Source organism: Nyctereutes procyonoides, unplaced genomic scaffold (assembly GCF_905146905.1).
Source record: "Nyctereutes procyonoides isolate TBG_1078 unplaced genomic scaffold, NYPRO_anot_genome, whole genome shotgun sequence".
Lineage (NCBI taxonomy): Eukaryota > Metazoa > Chordata > Mammalia > Carnivora > Canidae > Nyctereutes > Nyctereutes procyonoides.
In genome coordinates, this window is record NW_026575113.1 from 1,229,491 (window position 1) to 1,249,978 (window position 20,488).

At 40.5% G+C, this 20,488-nt stretch overlaps 1 protein-coding gene across 1 annotated transcript in view; it reads left to right on the forward strand.

Annotated features, from left to right (window-relative positions):
• Positions 1-20,488, forward strand: part of CATSPERB (cation channel sperm associated auxiliary subunit beta) — a 139,062-nt gene that overhangs the window by 59,819 nt on the left and 58,755 nt on the right. Inside the window, exons 14-15 of the mRNA XM_055333696.1 lie at positions 486-630; positions 16,092-16,246. Coding sequence (XP_055189671.1) covers positions 486-630; positions 16,092-16,246 — 300 coding nt within the window. The remainder of the gene's footprint in view (positions 1-485; positions 631-16,091; positions 16,247-20,488) is intronic.

Below are 20,488 nucleotides of genomic sequence, written 5' to 3' on the forward strand. Positions count from 1 at the left end.
GATTGAAGCCTCCACCATCATGTCAACAGGAGATGTTGAAGAGGATATGGATCAATCAGATCTCTCATCCATTGCTTATGGGAGCATAAATGACTACAAATTATTTTGGAAAGCAATTTGGCATTATTATCCTGTAAATTACAGTGGTTGCATGTGCTCTGTCTCACCAATTCCACTTTTTTTTGGCAAGGGAAACACAAAGTCAGTCTTAGAAGACAATATATGGATGGTACCTTTTTATAAAGAGCCAAAAGAATAAACTCAAGCAATTTATCACCTAAACCTGCATACACATATATTGCTACACAGGTCGTTGACTGGGTGGGTAAGGAATCTGTGCACCTGCAGGCACCTGATGGGTGTGGAAGTTTCCGAGGGGCCCTGCGCTGGGGCTTCGCTGAGTAGGGAGCTTATATGTGCAGACAGGGTAACGGTGACCGTTGGGGGGCAGCCCTTAATGAAACATCGTCTGTTTGTTCCCTCAGATATGGCTTTCAATCGACGGCGGCAACACTTTCGAATTATTAGCTGACTTTCATGATGATATCATAAAGAATACTTACCATAGCTTTTATACTTCAGACATTACATTTGTTTCCCAAAGTGGAAATGTCTACCTGACAAAGGCAGGTGAGAAATTCACTTTTATTTATAGAAGAACTACATGTGAGCAGGGATTCGAAGATCTATGAAAAAAACAAAAAACAAAAAACAAAACCTGTCGTATTAATCAACTAATCTTAAGGTCTCAAACCTATTAGGGGTGACAGATTTTTTAAAGCTTATTATTTTTTAAGATTTTGTGTATTTATTTGTGAGAGGCACAGAGACAGAGGCAGAGACATAGGCAGAGAGAGAAGCAGGCTCCCTGCGGGGAGCCCGTTGCGGAACTGGATCCCAGGACCCCGGGGTCACGACCTGAGCCGAAGGGAGACACCTGACCACTGAGCTACCCAGGGGCCCCTAAAAGTTATTTTTATTGTGGTAAAATACACATAACAAAGTTGACCATCTTACTCATGATTAAGTATGAGTATTAAATATTGGTGGTTCAGTGCATTCAAAATTCCTGCAGCCATGAGCACCTCCGTCTCCAGAACTCTTCCCATCTTGTAAAACTTAAATGCTATGTACCTTAAAAAAATAAATCCTCATTTCCCCCCTTCCCACAGCCCCAGTTACCACCATTCTACTTTCCGACTGTATGATTTTGACTGCTCGACGTCCCTCATATAAGAGGAATCATCCAGGATTTGTCCTTTGGTGACCAGGTTATTTCACTTAGCATCACGTCCTTAGGGTTCATCCATGTTGTAGCATGTGTCAAGATTGCCTTCATTTGTAAAGCTAAATAACATTCCATTGTATGTATGTATATATATGTATATACTGCATCTTGCTTATCTATTCATCCATCAAGGGACATTTGTGTTGCTTCCATGTTTTAGCTACATAGGTGTACAAATATCTCTTTGAAACTCTGCTCCAAACTCTTTTGGGCAGATACCCAGACGTGGAATTCCTGAATCATATGGTAGTTCTATTTTTAATTTTTTGAGAAATTGCATTTCTCCTTTTCCATGGTAGCTGTACCATTTTACATTCTCACTGCCAAAATAAAAGAGTTCTAATTTCTCTACATCCCTGCGAACACTTGTTATTTTCTGGTTTTGGTTTTTGGGTTGTTTGTTTTTTCTCCCCCACTGGGTGGATATAAAACAATTTGTTAAACCAGCCTCCTTTCTGTATATGTACATTTAGATTATTATCAGTATTTTGCAATTAGAAATTATTCCAGAATGCGTACTCATGTACATATTATTTTTTATATGGACTTAGATGAATATTTCCAGAGTATATTCCTAAAAAATGAAATTGCTGGGTTAGGCTGTAAATGCATTTATAGTTCTTTAGAAGGGCCAAATCCCATTCCATAGACACCCACTTGCTCCCAGTAATACGTGGGAGTCAACAGTGGGTGCTCAAACTTTTAAAAAAAAATTTAATAGTCAAATTTTTATTTTTAAATTTTTATTTAAACTCAATTTGCCAACTTGTAGTATACTACCCAGTGCTCATCTCATTGTGTGCCCTCCTTAATGCCCGCCACCCAGTCACCCTCTCCTATCCTTTTGTAACCCTTTGCGTTTTTCTTCATAGTTGTCATCCTAATGAGTGTGAAGTAGTATCTCATAGTTTCGATTTGTGTCTTCCTTAATGTTAAGCATCTTTTCTTGTGCTTATTAGCCATTTGTATATCTTCTTGGGAGAAACCTCTATTCAAGTCACTTGCCAACTTATTAATCAGATTGCTTGAGGTTTATTATTATTATTATTATTATTATTATTATTATTATTATTACTAAGTTGTAGAAGCTCTCTATTCTGGATATTAATCCCTTATCAAACATTTTCGTGGGCTGCCTTAAATCTCCTTGGTTACGTTAATTCTAAGTATTTTTTGGATGATGTTATAAGCGGAATTGTTTTCCTAATTTCCTTTTCTGATTATTCATTGTAAGTGTATTGAAACACAACTGATTTCTGTGTATTGATTTTATAGCATGCCACTTCTCTGAATTCACGTATTCTAACAACTTTTTTGTAGGACCATTAGGGCTGCTACATATAGAATCATATTACTGTGAGTAGAGGTGATTTTGCTTCTCCCTTTGTGATATGTATGCCTTTTATTTTTTTTTCTTGCCTACTTGTGCTGGCTAGAACTCCTAGTACTACTAGGTTGAACAGAAGTGGTGAAAGCAGACCACCTTGCCTCATTCTTGATCCTAGAGGAAAAGCTTTCAGTCTTCTACCATTGAGTATATCATAGCTCACTATGGATTTCTCATATATGGCTTTTATTATGTCGAGGTCATCTCCTTTTTTTTATTGAGGTCATCTCCTTTTATTCTTAGTCTGTGGAGTGTTTTTATCATGAAAAGATCAGAATGCAGATTCCCAATATTTGGAGGACAGGGTCTTTTTTTGCTCACCCTGGCTCCGGGAATATGTGCACAGCTGCCTACTGGGAGGCTCAGGCAGAGGAGAGGCAGCTCCTGCTACAGGCCATACTGTCCACATCCACACCTTCCTTCAGAGGTTGCAAGCCTCCAATAGACCCCAGAATTCCAAAATAATTAACATCAGAGACGTTCTGCCAATGCAACTGTTGTCCAGGTGAGGAGACAGGTTCCTGGTGCTCTCTACTGTCTTCCCAGAATCTTTGAGGGGTGACGGGGTTTTAGGATCCTATGAAAGCCCTCAAGAGGGGACCCTGAAACACCATGCTATGCTCCCATTTACAGCTTCTGTGAGGTTTTACTTCCCCACAAGACAATAGTCACTCCTGTTTACTGAGCTGTGTTTGTGCTGAGCATGTTACAAACACCATCTTGCTTAACGTTCACAGCACTGAAGGCAGCAGGTCATGTTAGCCTGCTTGTACAAACGCAACTGATACAAATAGAATCACACACGGCTTGTAGGAGGTGGCATTGTGTAAATGGTGCATGGCTCTCCATCCACATTAATTCTGGGATCTCGGTGGTCAAGCCTACATAGCTTCTCTCAGTTTATTTGTCCGGCAAAAGAAACAGTGTGTATTGATTGACCTTGTTGACCAATGCCCAGTCTTTTCCAACTCAGTTGACACTTTGTTAACCCATCTCAAAGCCTGGAAAGATGAACACACTTCTCTATTTATGTCTGTCTGTGTCTGTGTCTCTGTGATCTGCGTTCTCACTTTGTTTTGTTATACAGTTTTTAGGTTTTTGAGGTCGTGTTCTGTGGAGTCTATTAATTTATTAAGGTCCTTTAATGAAAAGTATGGGGGAAAATTTACCTCCTCTTGGGATAGACTTTGTCTCAACTGGATTCTTTACATATTTTATATGCTGCTAGTGCCTTCTTTTCCTTTTCTTTCCCTTTCCCCTCTGCTCCTCCTGAGGCTTCCTCTTTATTCTTTTTCCTTCTTCATGTCTTCTCTTCTTTCTATCTCTGCTCTTCCTTTCATTTTCCCTAGTTCATCATTAAAGTGCGTATAGCCCTAGTCAGACCTTCTATTTGCTCTAGTGTACTCTAGGTATTCTAACATACCCTTGAGACCTGCTTGCTTCACCTTATTGAGGTAGCCTCTGGACTTGTTTTCTCAATACAGTGTCTTGGAAGGTAGTAAACCTGGCTACCCTCAAGAGGGCTTGATTTTTTCCCTCTGAGTACCATTTCCTCCTCTGTCAACTTCTCTCTTGTTAAGAGCATGTTTCTGAGAAGTTCCTCTTCCTTTTCTTAATATGACCTCAAAGGACTGGGTGTAGAGCATTGTGACCTATTACATCAAAATTTTCTCTTTCTTTCCTTAGTGCGTGCTTTGGCATGTTTTGGCATATTGTTCTCTTTCCTTTCTTGATTGCTGCTGGTAATTTTTATTTTGCCACTTATTTTTGTGGTAAAATATACCCAGCATGAAATTTAGCATTTTAGCCATGTTTAAGTGTACAGTTCAGTGGGGTGACGGGCAGAAGAAGACTCCCCGCTGAGTAGGGAGCCCAAAGCAGGACTCAATCCCGGGACTCTGGGATCATGACCTGAGCTGAAGGCAAGCAGTCAATCAATTGAGCCCACCAGGGCTCAATTTAGTCAAGTCTCATTTTAGTCAAGTTTTTATTGGAATGACTCTTTTTTATTGATTTCTATGAGTTTTTAATGTATTATGGATGTGAGTCCTCTTTTAGAAACATAACTTGCAAACATCTCTTTCCATCCAATGGCTTGTCTTTTCTATTCTCTTTATGGCATCCTGTGAGGAGCAGAACTATTCATTTTTTAAAGTTCATTTTGTCAATCTTTGCTTGTATGTTTAGTATTCCTTCTTATATCCTGTTTGAGAAATCTTGGCTATCCCAAAGTTATGAAGGTATTTTCCTGTTTTCTTCTAGGAGCTTGTTTTAGATTTGGTATATAGGTCTATGTGAAATTTCTATTTTTGTGTGTTGTATGGAGTGACGTTCTTTTCTCCTCACACAGCTGCCGAATTTTCTACTGTGGCCTTTAGTTGAATATTCAAGGTCATAAATAGATTGTTTTTGTAAGTTCTTCCATAAAAGTCATACCACCCTGTAGTCTTTGGAAAAACCATACTTGTTATTGTTGTCATGTACAGCCACCCCATTTGATCATGTGTAGTGTATTTGATATGTAAAGTGTTGTCCCCCACAGACATGCTACCCCATGCTATACACCAGTAATAATTTGAGTCATTGTGATGCCCTTGCTTGCTGTGGATTACCAGTGTCACAATAGCAACTTAGCATAGAGGTCATCTGGGCATTCCTTAAATATGTGAACAACTCAGTCCCAGAATCCAGTCTATTATCCAGGGACATTTCCAGTAAATACTGTGTCAGTTACAGTCCTGGCTGGAAACATAATTCCATTCAAGTGTTTCCCCTGCTCATGGATTGGCAGAATTAATATTGTGAAAATGTCAATGTTACCCAGGGCAATTTACACATATAATGCAATCCCTATCAAAATACCATGGACTTTCTTCAGAGACTTAGAACAAATTATTTTAAGATTTGTGTGGAATCAGAAAAGACCCCAAACAGCCAGGGGAATTTTAAAAAAGAAAACCATATCTGGGGGCATCACAATGCCAGATTTCAGGTTGTACTACAAAGCTGTGTTCATCAAGACAGTGTGGTACTGGCACAAAAACAGACATATAGATCAATGGAACAGAACAGAGAACCCGGAAGTGGACCCTGAACTTTATGGTCAACTAATATACGATAAAGGAGGAAAGACGATCCACTGGAAGAAAGACAGTCTCTTCAATAAATGGTGCTGGGAAAATTGGGCATCCACATGCAGAAGAATGAAACTGGACCACTCTCTTGCACCATACACAAAGATAAACTCAAAATAGATGAAAGATCTAAATGTGAGACAAGATTCCATCAAAATCCCAGAGGAGAACTCAGGCAACACCCTTTTTGAACTTGGCCACAGTAACCGGAGAAGGACAAACAGTGTATGTTCTCATTCATTTGGGGAATATGAATAATAGTGAAAGGGAATATAAGGGAAGGGAGAAGAAATGTGTGAGAAATATCAGAAAGGGAGACAGAACATAAAGACTTCTAACTCTGGGAAATGAACTAGGGGTGGTGGAGGGGGAGGAGGGCGGGGGGTGGGGGTGAATGGGTGACGGGCACTGAGGGGTACACTTGACTGGATGAGCACTGGGTGTTATTCTGTATGTTGGTAAATTGAACACCAATAAAAATTAATTTATAAAATTAAAAAAAAAGTGTTTCCCCTGAAGAGCCTCTATAAGGGGATTATTTGCAGAGCAATGGACCAAGTTAAAGGAACCAACAATGATATTAAAATATCCAGAAATTAGCAATGGGAGGGCACTCTTACAGTTCCTTTGATTTGAGTTGTAATGCAAATAAATAGGGGATGGATAAATAGATAGACTGATCGATCAATAGAGAGAGTGTAGATAGGTAATAGCATCATCTAAGCCCAGTCAAAGCTGAAATGGACTGGGGGCCACCCTGCAAGAGGCATAATGTAGGAGACTCAAAGCTATCGTCAGACTGCATCAGTAAAGTGGGAAGAAAACTAGGAAGAACTATCTAGACCTTCTCCCTTTCCCTTGTTCTTACCTCCTTCTAGAGCCTTTCATTGGCCAAATCCGATCAGAAGGCATCTGGAAACATAGCACGAGTATTGCAATTCATAGGGATCCACCTCCAGTGTGCCAAACAGAGAAGAGAAAGTCTGGGGGTGGGTCTGGAGAAACAGCAAATAGAAAATAAATAGCGCACTGATGTTTCTAGCAGCAATGTCCACAATAGCCAAACTGTGGAAGGAGCCTCGGTGTCCATTGAAAGATGAATGGATAAAGAAGATGTGGTTTATGTATACAATGAAATATTACTCAGCCATTAGAAATGACAAATACCTACCATTTACTTCGACGTGGATGGAACTGGAGGGTATTATGCTGAATTAAATAAGTCAATCGGAGAAGGACAAACATTATATGGTCTCATTCATTTGGGGAATATAAATAATAGTGAAAGGGAATAGAGAGGAAGGGAGAAGAAATGGGTAGGAAATATCAGAAAGGGAGACAGAACATGGAAGACTCCTAACTCTGGGAAACGAACTAGGGGTGGTGGAAGGGGAGGAGGGCGGGGGGTGGGGGTGACTGGGTGGCGGGCATTGAGGGGGGCACTTGATGGGATGAGCACTGGGTGTTATTCTGTATGTTGGCAAATTGAACACCAATAAAAAATAAATTTATTATTACAAAAAAAAAGAAAAAGAAAATAAATAGCACAGATAGTAAAACAAAAATCCAAATAGACTAGGCAAGATTACTTTGGAAACAGTAAAAATAACACCAAAGAAAATGGAACTGAATTGTCAATCCAAGTGATAAACAATTACATGTCATAGATATAAACTAAGAAACACATCCACATGTAGAATGGATGCATAATTAAGTGGGAAGAATCTAAAATGATAAATATAGACACTAAAGATTGAGAGACTGCAAGTAGTAGGAATTTCCAGTAATGAATAGGGGTGATGTCTCTGTTTCTCCATCTATAGGTCCCATTCATTCCCTCTGATGTGAATGAATGCGTGCATGGATGGGTGAATGCATAAATACTGAAAATACAAAAAACCATAAAGGAGGGCAGCCCGGGTGGCTCAGTGGTTTAGCGCCGCCTTCAGCCCAGGGCCTGATCCTGGAGACCCGGGATCAGGTCCCACATCAGGCTCCCTGCAGGGAGCCTGCTTCTTCCTCTGCCTGTGTCTCTGCCTCTCTCTCTATCTGTGTCTCTCATGAATAAATAAATAAAATATTAAAAAAAACATAAAGGAAACCCAAATCGACAATGTAATTTTAACTAAAAGCTAAAATACATCTGAATTATTTGAAATAGAGAATGCAAATCAACTTTAAAGGTACAAAAAAAAAAAAAATCAAGCCAGTCTTGGATTTTGCTGCTTCAGCAATGAATCATCCATACTCTTCTACAGAACGTTCAGAGAAAAATAATATTACCCAAGAACTTGGAGCCAACTCAGCTGGTTGTTCATACGCAAAGCCAACAGAAGAATGTTGTAAAACCTATATATAATAAAATCTGAGGTTCATTGATTGTAAGATGACCTTGTTCTGTTGACACAAGGAGAAACTTCCAACTGAACTTTCACACATTGTTTTAAACTGTGATCCTGAGTGATGAACGGATTATTGTCATGCTATTTCCCCTGCCCACCATGGCATCATGTGGCATGTCGTCAGGCAATCATTTTGAGTGTATTTCACTAGCAAAAGACAATGTAATTTCAAATACTTGTGAGTTTTTTCCTTTCTTATGTCCTAGAAAACACTCAGCTGTGGCTGTACTAGGAAATACAAAACTGCAGTCCTTCTTCCAGCATTGTTTGATGTATTATTGACAAATATATGCCCTGCTTTGTTTTCTTCTCTCACTGCACCTACAGTAACTTTGTTTCAATGCCAAATTATGATGTAATACTTTTTAAGTATTTTAAGGCATTTTAAGCATCAGTAAAATTTAAATGTTATTATACTAGGGTTCTGGGAAACTCCCCAAGTGAGGGACAAAACTGAGCTGACTCAAGGCACAGCCAGGGGAGCAATTGAGCCCTGTAGCATAGGGGCCACCTGCTGGATGATAACTGCCAAGACATCGCGATTATAAAAGTAATCTCAGGCAAGATGTTAAAATGCGAAGAAAGTGTATTTTACAGTGACAGATGAACTATAGCATGTTGAGCCTTAGCAGTGGTAATGGTCACTTCTATGTGTCAACTGATGGGGCCAAGGGGTGCCCATATTAAACAATGTGTGTGTGAGGACATTTCCAGATGAGTTTAGCCTTTGAATCAGTGGGCTCAGTGAAGCAGCAGGCTCTCCCCAGCCTGGGTGGGCATCTAGTCTGCAGAGTGAAAGGGTGAAGGAAAGTGGAATTCACCCTGTTTGCTTCCTGGGACTGGGCCTTGAACCAGCCCTCTTTCTGATTCTCGCTTCTTGCTGATGTGTCCTCTGATATGGGAGCTTGAGTTACTCCGGGGGGTCCCCTGCTTCTCAAGCCTACAGACAGCAGATCACAGGACTGCTCAGACTCCATGATGGCATACGCTGATTCTTCATGATAAGCCTTGTTCCATATTGTGTTTGTGCTGGGTGACAGGTGCAAGTGGTGAGAAGAGCTTGGGTTCTCTACATATCTCAAGGTGAACGTCGGTAGGATTTGTTGATGGGCTAGATGTTGGGTGTGAGAAGAAGAGGGGAGTTAAGAATGACACCAAGGCAGGGGCAGGGCAAGATGGCGGAGGAGTAGGGTCCCCAAGTCACCTGTCCCCACCAACTTACCTAGATAACTTTCAAATAAATCATCCTGAAAACCTATGAATTCAACCTGAGATTTAAAGAGAGAATACCTGGAATGCCACAGAGAGAAGATTTTGCACTTCTAACAAGTACAACTCGTTTTTAGCCACTCTGCACTGAGCAAAATGACTAGATAGAAGAACTCACCACAAAAGAAAGAATCAGAAACAGTACTCTCTGCTGCAGAGTTAGAGAATTTGTATTAAAATTCAATGTCAGAAAGCTAATTCAGAAGCACAATTACTCAGCCATTAGAAACGACAAATACCCACCATTTGCTTCAACGTGGATGGAACTGGAGGGTATTATGCTGAGTGAAGTAAGTCAATCAGAGAAGGACAAACAGTGTATGTTCTCATTCATTTGGGGAATATGAATAATAGTGAAGGGGAATATAAGGGAAGGGAGAAGAAATGTGTGGGAGATATCAGAAAGGGAGACAGAACATAAAGACTTCTAACTCTGGGAAATGAACTAGGGGTGGTGGAAGGGGAGGAGGGCGGGGGGTGGGGGTGAATGGGTGACGGGCACGGAGGGGGACACTTGACGGGATGAGCACTGGGTGTTATTCTGTATGTTGGTAAATTGAACACCAATAAAAATTAATTTATTAAAAAAATAAAGCTACTGGTGGCTCTGGAAAAAAGCATAAAGGAATCAAGAGACTTCATTACTGCAGAATTTAGATCTAATCAGGCCGAAATTAAAAATCAATTAAATGAGATGGAATCCAAACTGGAGGTCCTGACGATGAGGGTTAATGAGGTAGAAGAAAGAGTGAGTGACATAGAAGACAAGTTGATAGCAAAGAAGGAAGATGAGGAAAGAAGAGAAAAACAATTAAAAAACCCTGATGAAAGGTTAAGGGAAATAAATGACAGCCTCAGAAGGAAAAATCTATGTGTAATTGAGGATCCAGAAGGCGCCAAAAGGAACAAGGGACCAGAAAGCATATTTGAACAAATCATAGCTGAGAACTTCCCTAATTTGGGGACAGAAACAGGTATTCATGTGCAGGAGATAGAGAGGTCCCCCCCCCAAAATCAAAGAAAACTGTTCAACACCTTGACATTTAATAGTGAAACTTGCAAATTCCAAAGATAAAGAGAAAATCCTTAGAGCAAGACACAAGAAATCCCTAACTTATATGGGGAGAACTATTAGGTTAACAGCAGACCTCTCCACAGAGACCAGGCAGACCAGGAAGGGCTGGCAGGATATATTCAGTGTCCTAAATGAGAAGAACATACAGCCAAGAATACTTTATCCAGCAGGGCTTTTATTCAGAATAGAAGGAAAGATAAAGAGCTTCTAAGATAGGCAGAAACTGAAAGAATATGTGACCTCCAAACCAGATTTGCAAGAAATATTAAGGGGAACTCTATAAAAGAAAGAGGATGCCCAAAGAAATAATCCACAAAAACAGGGACTGAATAGGTATTATGATGACACTAAATTCATATCTGTCAATAGTAACTCTGAACGTGAATGGGCTTAATGATCGCATCAAAAGACGCAGGGTTTCAGACTGGATAAAAAAGCAAGACCCATCTATTTGCTGTGTACAAGAGACTCATTTTAGACCTAAGGACACCTCCAGCCTGAAAATGAAAGTCTGGAGAACCATTTACCATTCAAATGGTCCTCAAAAGAAAGCAGGGGTAGCCATCCTCATATCAGATAAAGTTTATCTCAAAGACTGTAAGAGATGAAGAGGGACACTATATCATACTTAAAGAATCTATCCAACAAGAGGACCTAACAATCATGAATATTTATGCCCCTAGTGTGGGAACTGCCAATAATATCAATTAATAACCAAAGAAAAGACATACTTAGACAATAATACACTAATACCAGGAGACTTCAACATGGCCCTTTCTGCAAATGACAGATCTTCTAAGCACAACATCTCCAAAGAAACAAGAGCTTTAAATGATACACTGGACCAGATGGATTTCACAGATATTTACAGAACTTTATATCCAAATGCAACTGAATACACATTCTTCCCAAGTGCACATGGAACTTTCTCCAGAATAGACCACATACTGGGTCACAAATCAGGTCTGAACCAATACCAAAAGATTGGGATTGTCCCCTGCATATTTTCTGGCTTTGAAACTTGAACTCAATCACAAGAAGAAACTTGGAAGAAACTCAAACATGTAGAGGTTAAAGAGCATCCCGCTAAAAGATGAATGAGTCAACCAGGAAATTAGAGAAGAATTAGAAAGACTCATGGAAATTGATGAAAATGAAGATACAACTGTTCAAAATCTTTGAGATACAGCAAAAGCAGTCCTGAGAGGGAAATACATTGCAATACAAGCATCCCTAAAAAAATTGGAAAAAACTCAAATACACAAGCTAACATCGCACCTAAAGGAACTGGAGAAAGAACAGCAAATAAAACCTACATACAGCAGAAGAAGAGAGTTAATAAATATTCGAGTGGAACTCAATGAAATAGAGACCAGAAGAACGGTAGAACAGATCAACAGAACCAGGAGTTGGTTCTTTGAAAGAATTAATAAGATAGATAAACCATTAGCCAGCTTTATTCAAAAGAAAGAAGACTCAAATTAATAAAACCACGAATGAAAAAGAAGAGATCACCACCAATACCAAGGAAATACAAACGATTTTAAAAACTTGTTAAGAGCAGCTATATGCCAATAAATTAGGCAATCTAGAAGAAATGGACACATTTCGGGAAACCACAAACTACCAAAAATGGAACAGGAAGAAATAGAAAACCTGAACAGGCCAGTAACCAGGGAGGAAATTAAAGCAGTCATCAAAAACCTCCCAAAACACAAAATCCAGGGCCAGATGGCTTCCCAGGGGAATTCTATCAAACGTTTAAAGAAACAAAGACTATTCTACTAAAGCTGTTCTGAAAGCTAGAAAGAGATGGAATACTTCCAAACTCATTTTATGAGGCCAGCATCACCTTAATTCCAAAACCAGACAAAGACTCCACCAAAAAGGAGAATTATAGAACAATATCCCTGATGAACATGGATGCAAAATTTCTCAAAAGGTACTAGGATAATAGGATCCAACAGTACATTATTCATCATGACCAAGTGGGATTTATCCCCAGGACGCAAGGCTGGTTCAACACTCGTAAAACAATCAATGTGATAGATCATATCAACAAGAGAAAAAACAAGAACCATATGATCCTCTCATTAGATGCAGAGAAAGCTTTTGACAAAATACAGCATCCATTCCTGATCAAAACTCTTCAGAGTGCAGGGATAGAGGGAACATTCCTTAGCATCTTAAAAGCCATCTACAAAATGCCCACAGCAAATATCATTCTCAATGGGGAAGCACTGGGAGCCTTTCCCCTAAGATCAGGAACAAGACAGGGATGTCCACTCTCACCACTGCTATTCAACAAAGTATTGGAAGTCCTAGCCTCAGCAATCAGACATCAAAAAGAAATAAAAGACATTCAAATTGGCAAAGAAGAAGTCAAACTCTCCCTCTTTGCAGATGACATGATACTCTACCTAGAAAACCCAAAAGCCTCCACCCCAAGATTGCTAGAACTCATACAGCAATTCGGCCGTGTGGCAGGATACGAAATCAATGGCCAGATGTCAGTGGCATTTCTATACACTAACAATGAGACTGAAGAAAGAGAAATTAAGGAGTCAATCCCATTTACAATTGTACCCAAAAGCATAAGATACCTAGGAATAAACCTAACCAAAGAGGTAAAGGATCTATACCCTAAAAACTACAGAACGCTTCTGAAAGCAATTGAGGAGGACAAAAGAGATGGAAAAATATTCCATGCTCATGGATTGGAAGAATTAATACTGTGAAAATGGCAATGGTACGCAGGGCAATTTACACATTTAATGCAATCCCTATCATAATACCATGGACTTTCTTCAGAGAGTTGAAACAAATCATCTTAAGATTTGTGTGGAATCAGAAAAGACCCCAAATAGCCAGGAGAATACTGAAGAAGAAAACCACAGCTGGGGTCCTCACAATGCCAGATTTCAAGTCGTACTACAAAGCTGTATGGTCCTGGCACACAAACAGACACATAGATCAATGGAACAGAATAGAGAACCCAGAAGTGGACCCTCAACTTTATGGTCAACTAAAATTCGAGAAAGCAGGAAAGACTATCCACTGGAAAAAGGACAGTCTCTTCAATAATGGTGCTGGGAAAATTGGACATCCACATGCAGAAGAATGAAACTAGACCACTCCCTTGCACCATACACAAAGATAAACTCAAAATGGATGAAAGATCTAAATGCAAGAATCCATCAAAATCCTAGAGGAAAACACAGGCAACACCCTTTTTGAACTTGGCCACAGCAACTTCTTGCAAGATACATCTATGAAGGCAAGGGAAACAAAAGCAAAATGAATTATTGGGAGTTTATCAAGATAAAAAGCGTCTGCACAGCAAAAGAAACAGTCAACACAACTAAAAGACAACCTACAGAATGGGAGAAGATATTTGCAAATGACAGATCAGATAAAGGGCTAGTTTCCAAGATCTATAAAGAACTTATTAAACTCAACAGCAAAGAAATAAACAATCCAATCATGAAATGGGCAAAAGACATGAACAGAAATTTCTGCAAAGAGGACAGACACATGGCCCACAAGCACATGAGAAAATGCTCTGCATCACTTGCCATCAGGGAAATACAAATCAAAACCACAATGAGATACCACCTCACACCAGTGAGAATGGGGAAAATTACAAGGCAGGAAACCACAAATGTTAGGATGTGGAGAAAGGGGAACCCTCTTGCACTTTTGGTGGGAATGTGAACTGGTGCAGCCACTCTGGAAAACTGTGTGGAGGTTCCTCAAAGTGTTAAAAATATCCTACGACCTAGCAATTGCACTTCTGGGTATTACCCCAAAGATACAGATGCCTTGAAATGCTGGAACACCTGCACCCCGATGTTTCTAGCAGCCATGTCCACAATACCCAAACTGTGGAAGGAGCCTCGGTGTCCATCGAAAGATGAATGGATAAAGAAGATGTGGTCTATGTATACAATGGAATATTACTCAGCCATTAGAAACGACAAATACCCACCATTTGCTTCAACGTGGATGGAACTGGAGGGTATTATGCTGAGTGAAGTAAGTCAATCGGAGAAGAACAAACAGTATATGGTCTCATTCATTTGGGGAATATAAAAAAATAGTGAAAGGGAATAAAAGGGAAAGGAGAGAAAGTGAGTGGGATATATCAGCGAGGGTGACAGAACATGAGAGACTCCTAACTCTGGGAAACGAACAAGGGGGAGTGGAAAGGGAGGTGGGCGTGGGGTTGGGGTGACTGGGTGACGGACACTGAGGGGGGCATTTGACAGGATGACCACTGGGTGATATGCTATATGTTGACAAATCAAACTCCAATAAAAAATATACAAAAACAAAGAAACAAAGACTATTCAAGGGGTGCCTGAGTGGCTTATCAGTTATACATCTGCTTTTGGCTGGGTTGTGATCCCATGGTCCTGGGATCAAGCCCTGCATTAGGTTCCCTGCCTGATGGGGAGCCTGCTTCTCCTTCTTCCACTGCCTGCTGCTCCCCCTGCTTGTGCACTTGCTCTCTCTCTCTGTCAAATAAATAATAAATAAATAAATAAATAAATAAATAAATAAATAAATAAATAAAATATTTATTTTAAAAAAACCAAAAGAATGACCCCATGGTTTCAGACTGAGCAACAGGAAGAATGCAGGTGCCGTGATGGAAATGAGGAGGGAGGACTAGGGTGGAGGACTTTGCCTGAGGATGGCGAATTCAGTTGGAGATGAGTTGGGTTTGGGACACCTGCCTTCCGTGGGTCTGGAGCCGGCCGAAGCAAATCTGCAGGTCAGGCACAAGAATGAGATGGTAGGTTTAAACTTGGGACACAGCCACATAAAAATGGGATTGAAATTCTAAAACTGGATGAGATCTAAACATTGAGTCCTGGGGCGCTCCAACGTTCAGGGGTCTGAGAGAGAATGGACCTGGGGTGTCTGCCAGAATCGGGGTGGTGGTGTAGAGATCAGCCTTTCCGATTCCAAGAGCCGAGCTTGCTCTCTGGCTCTCCGGCTCTGGACCAGCATCTGCCTGGCTGGGTGGCTGTTTGCTGTCCCAGCAGCCACCTCCCAGATGAGCTTCATGCGCTGCCCTGACACGTGACAGGAACTCAGGACAGCGGCCCAGCCCCACACATCCATCAAAGGATGGCCTGCGACCCACCAGTCTCCGTGGGTGGCTGCCCTCAGCCCCCTGAGGGTTACTCCTGCTGCCCCCCTGTTCGGGCACCCAGTTCCCTGGGTTAGGACGAGGAACCACCACCCGGGGGACCTACCCTCTTTTTCTCCAGATCTCTGTTGTGGTCCTGCCATCTGCCCTCCATCTACTTTGGCAAACAGATTCTGTCATGATTTGGAGCCTGGAAAGGACTTTCCAGGGACTTAACAAGTACTAAAGTGTCTTACCAGTTCTGGAGTCTCGAAGCCCTACACTCCCACCCCTTAGTTTCAGTGAATAGTTGTGGTTTGTTTTCCTCCCTGCAAGGTATGGTATGTTCTCCAGTTGTACTTCATCAATATCAAGAAGCTTCTGTTTCTTTCCTAATAGGATTAAGAAGATACAGCAAAATCGGATCTGTCTCTGATAATATCTTCACATTATACTATGACCACATGGGCTTTATACATAAACTGACTCCAGACCATTTTGAAGCTGATGGGTCCCTTAGAGCTTTTGGAAATTCTAAAAGTATCTTTGGACAGGTGAGTGATATAATGGGTTGAGAGAGTTTGCCTTGTTTTAAGAACAGATGCCACATGCTATATACAGAATTACAGGGAAAGGGGATGATGTCTTGCTTGGGACAAACTCTTAGCCACACATTTTGCTCCATTTGACTTTGAAAGAAACCTCTACCTACTAGAGAACATCTCCAAACCTTCTTCCCGGTCCCTTTCGACTTAACTCCACCCAGAATATCTTCCTACAAATATCCGTATGGCAACACCACCAGATACTCTATGTTATCACTTAAACCTTTTACTTCCAACCCAGGTTAATGGTAGATTTGGTTTCCTACCTCCCAAGGTTGACCAAGAAACACGAGTTATCTTTTTCCCCACTGGTTTACATTTCTGCTTTTGTAATAACCGTGCCCCTTCATCTTTTTTTTTTCCTTTTCTAATGCTGACTTAGGAAGGAGACATTATCTTCTTTGCAGGTGAACCACAGGGTTTTCTAAGAATTTTACTGTATAATGTACCGCTTATGAAGGGGCATGTGCTAGGAATTCATCACTGGGCACAAGATCATGAAAATAAATTTTCCTCAGTACATGGGCAAAGAATTAGACTATTTTCTTTTCTTTTTTTTGACTGGGGCTTAATAAAACTCTTCCTTTGGCCTAAAGGAAATAGAATAAAGGCCAACTTTAGTTTTTTTTTTAAATAATAAATTTATTTTTTACTGGTGTTCAATTTGCCAACATACAGAATAACACCCAGTGCTCATCCCATCAAGCGCCCCCCTCAGTGCCCGTCACCCAGTCACCCCCAACCCGTGCCCTCCTCTCCTTTCACCACCCCTAGTTCGTTTCCCAGAGTTAGGAGTCTTTATGTTCTATCTCCCTTTCTGATATTTCCTACCCATTTCTTCTCTCTTCCCTTCTATTCCCTTTCACTATTATTTATATTCCCCAAATGAATGAGAACATACAATGTTTGTCCTTCTCCGATTGACTTACTTCACTCAGCATAATACCCTCCAGTTCCATCCACGTTGAAGCAAATGGTGGGTATTTGTCATTTCTAATGGCTGAGGAATATTCCATTGTATACATAAACCACATCTTCTTTATCCATTCATCTTTCGATGGACACCGAGGCTCCTTCCTCAGTTTGGCTATTGTGGACATGGCTGCTAGAAACATCGGGGTGCAGGTGTCCCGGCGTTTCATTGCATCTGTACCTTTGGGATAAATTCCCAATGGTGTAATTGCTGGGTCATAGGGCAGGTTTATTTTTAACTCTTTGAGGAACCTCCACACAGTTTTCCAGAGTGGCTGCACCAGTTCACATTCCCACCAACAGTGTAAGAGGGTTCCCTTTTCTCCGCATCCTCTCCAATTTGTGGTTTCCTCCTTGTTAATTTTCCCCATTCTCACTGGTGTGAGGTGGGATCTCATTGTGGTTTTGATTTGTATTTCCCTGATGGCAAGTGATGCAGAGCATTTTCTCATGTGCGTGTTGGCCATGTCTATGTCTTCCTCTGTGAGATTTCTGTCCATGTCTTTTGCCCATTTCATTATTGGATTGTTTGTTTCTTTGCTGCTGAATTTAATAAGTTCTTTATAGATCTTGGAAACTAGCCCTTTATCTGATATGTCATTTGCAAATATCTTCTCCCATTCTGTAGGTTGTCTTTGAGTTTTGTTGACTGTACCCTTTGCTGTGCAAAAGCTTATCATCTTGGGATCCCTGGGTGGCGCAGCGGTTTGGCGCTTGCCTTTGGCCCAGGGCGCGATCCTGAAGACCCGGGATCGAATCCCACGTCAGGCTCCCGGTGCATGGAACCTGCTTCTCCCTCTGCCTGTGTCTCTGCCTCTCTCTCTCTATCTCTCTGTGACTATCATAAATAAATAAAAATTTAAAAAAAAAGCTTATCATCTTGATGAAGTCCCAATAGTTCATTTTTGCTTTTGTTTCTTTTGCCTTCGTGGATGGATCTTGCAGGAAGTTACTGTGGCCAAGTTCAAAAAGGGTGTTGCCTGTGTTTTCCTCTAGGATTTTGAGGGACTCTTGTCTTACATTTAGATCTTTCATCCATTTTCAGTTTATCTTTGTGTATGGTGCAAGGGAGTGGTCTAGTTTCATTCTTCTGCATGTGGATGTCCACTTTTCCCAGGACCATTTATTGAAGAGACTGTCTTTCTTCCAGTGGATAGTCTTTTCTCCTTTATCGAATATTAGTTGACCATAAAGTTGAGGGTCCACTTCTGGATTTTCTACTTTGTTCCATTGATCTATGTGTCGGTTTTTGTGCCAGTACCACACTGTCTTGATGACCACAGCTTTGTAGTACAACCTGAAATCTGGCATTGTGAATGCCCCCAGCTAGGGTTTTCTTTTATAAAATTCCCCTGGCTATTCGGGGTCTTTTCTGATTCCACACAAATATGAAAATAATTTGTTCTAACTCTCTGAAGAAAGTCCATGGTATTTTGATAGGGATTGCATTAAATGTGTCAATTGTCCTGGGTAACATTGACGTTTTCACAATATTAATTCTGTCAATCCATGAGCATGGGATATTTTTCCATCTCTTTGTGTCTTCCTCAATTTCTTTCAGAAGTGTTCTATAGTTTTTAGGGTATAGATCCTTTACCTCTTTGGTTAGTTTTATTCCTAGGTATCTTATGCTTTTGGGTGCAATTGTAAATGGGATTGACTCCTTAATTTCTCTTTCTTCAGTCTCATTGTTAGTGTATAGAAATGCCACTGACTTCTGGGCATTATTTGTGTATCCTGACACACTGCCAAATGGCTGTATGTGTTCTAGCAATCTTGGGGTGGAGGCTTTTGGGTTTTCTATGTAGAGTATCATGTCATCGGCGAAGAGGGAGAGTTTGACTTCTTCTTTGCCAATTTGAATGACTTTAATGTCTTTTTGTTGTCTGATTGCTGAGGCTAGGACTTCCAATACTATGTTGAATAGCAGTGGTGAGAGTGGACATCCCTGTCTTGTTCCTGATCTTAGGGGAAAGGCTCCCAGTGCTTTCCCATTGAGAATGATATTTGCTGTGGGCTTTTTGTAGATGGCTTTTAAGATGTCGAGGAATGTTCCCTCTATCCCTATGCTCTGAAGAGTTTTGATCAGGAATGGATGCTGTATTTTGTCAAATGATTTCTCTGCATCTAATGAGAGGATCATATGGTTCTTGGTTTTTCTCTTGCTGAAATGATGAATCACATTGATTGTTTTACGTGTGATGAACCAGCCTTGCATCCAGGGATAAATCCTGCTTGGTCATGGTGAATAATCTTCTTAATGTATTGTATCCTATTGGCTAATATCTTGTTGAGAATTTTTGCATCCATGTTCATTAGGGATATTGCTGTATAAATCTCCTTTTTGTTGGGGTCTTTGTCAGGTTTTTGAATTATGGTGATACTGTCCTCATAGAACGAGTGTGGAAGTACTCCATCTCTTTCTATCTTTCTGAACAGCTTTAGTAGAATAGGTATGGTTTCTTCTTTAAACGTTTGACAGAATTCCCCTGGGAAGCCATCTGGCCCTGGACTCTTGTGTCTTGGGAGGTTTTTGATGACTTCTTCAATTTCCTCCCTGGTTATTGGCCTGTTCAGGTTTTCTATTTCTTCCTGTTCCAGTTTTGGTAGTTTTGGCTTTTGAGAAATGCATCCATTTCTTCTGGATGGCCTAGTTTATTGGCGTATAGCTGTTCATAATATGTTTTTAAATCATTTGTATTTCCTTGGTGTTGGTAGTGATCTCTCCTTTCTCATTCATGATTTTATTAATTTGAGTCTTCACTCTTTTTAAATAAGGCTGGCTAATGGTTTATCTATCTTATTAATTCTTTCAAAGAACCAACTCCTGGTTTTGTTGATCTGTTCCACAGTTCTTCTGGTCTTGATTTCATTGAGTTCTGCTCAAATCTTTATTAACTCTCTTCTGCTGGTTGTAGGATCTATTTGCTGTTTTATCTCTAGTTCCTTTAGGTGTAAGGTTAGCTTTTGTATTTGAGTTCTTTCCAGTTTTTGAATGGATGCTTGTATTGCAATGTATTCCCCCCTCAGGACTGTTTTTGCTGCAACCCAAAGATTTTGAACGGTTGTATCTTCATTCTCATTAGTTTCCATGAATCTCTTAAATTCTCCTTAATTTCCTGGTTGACGCTTTCATCTTTTAGCAGGATGGTCCTTAACCTCCATGTGTTTGAAGTCCTTCCAAACTTCTTGTTGTGATTTAGTTCTAATTTCAAGGCT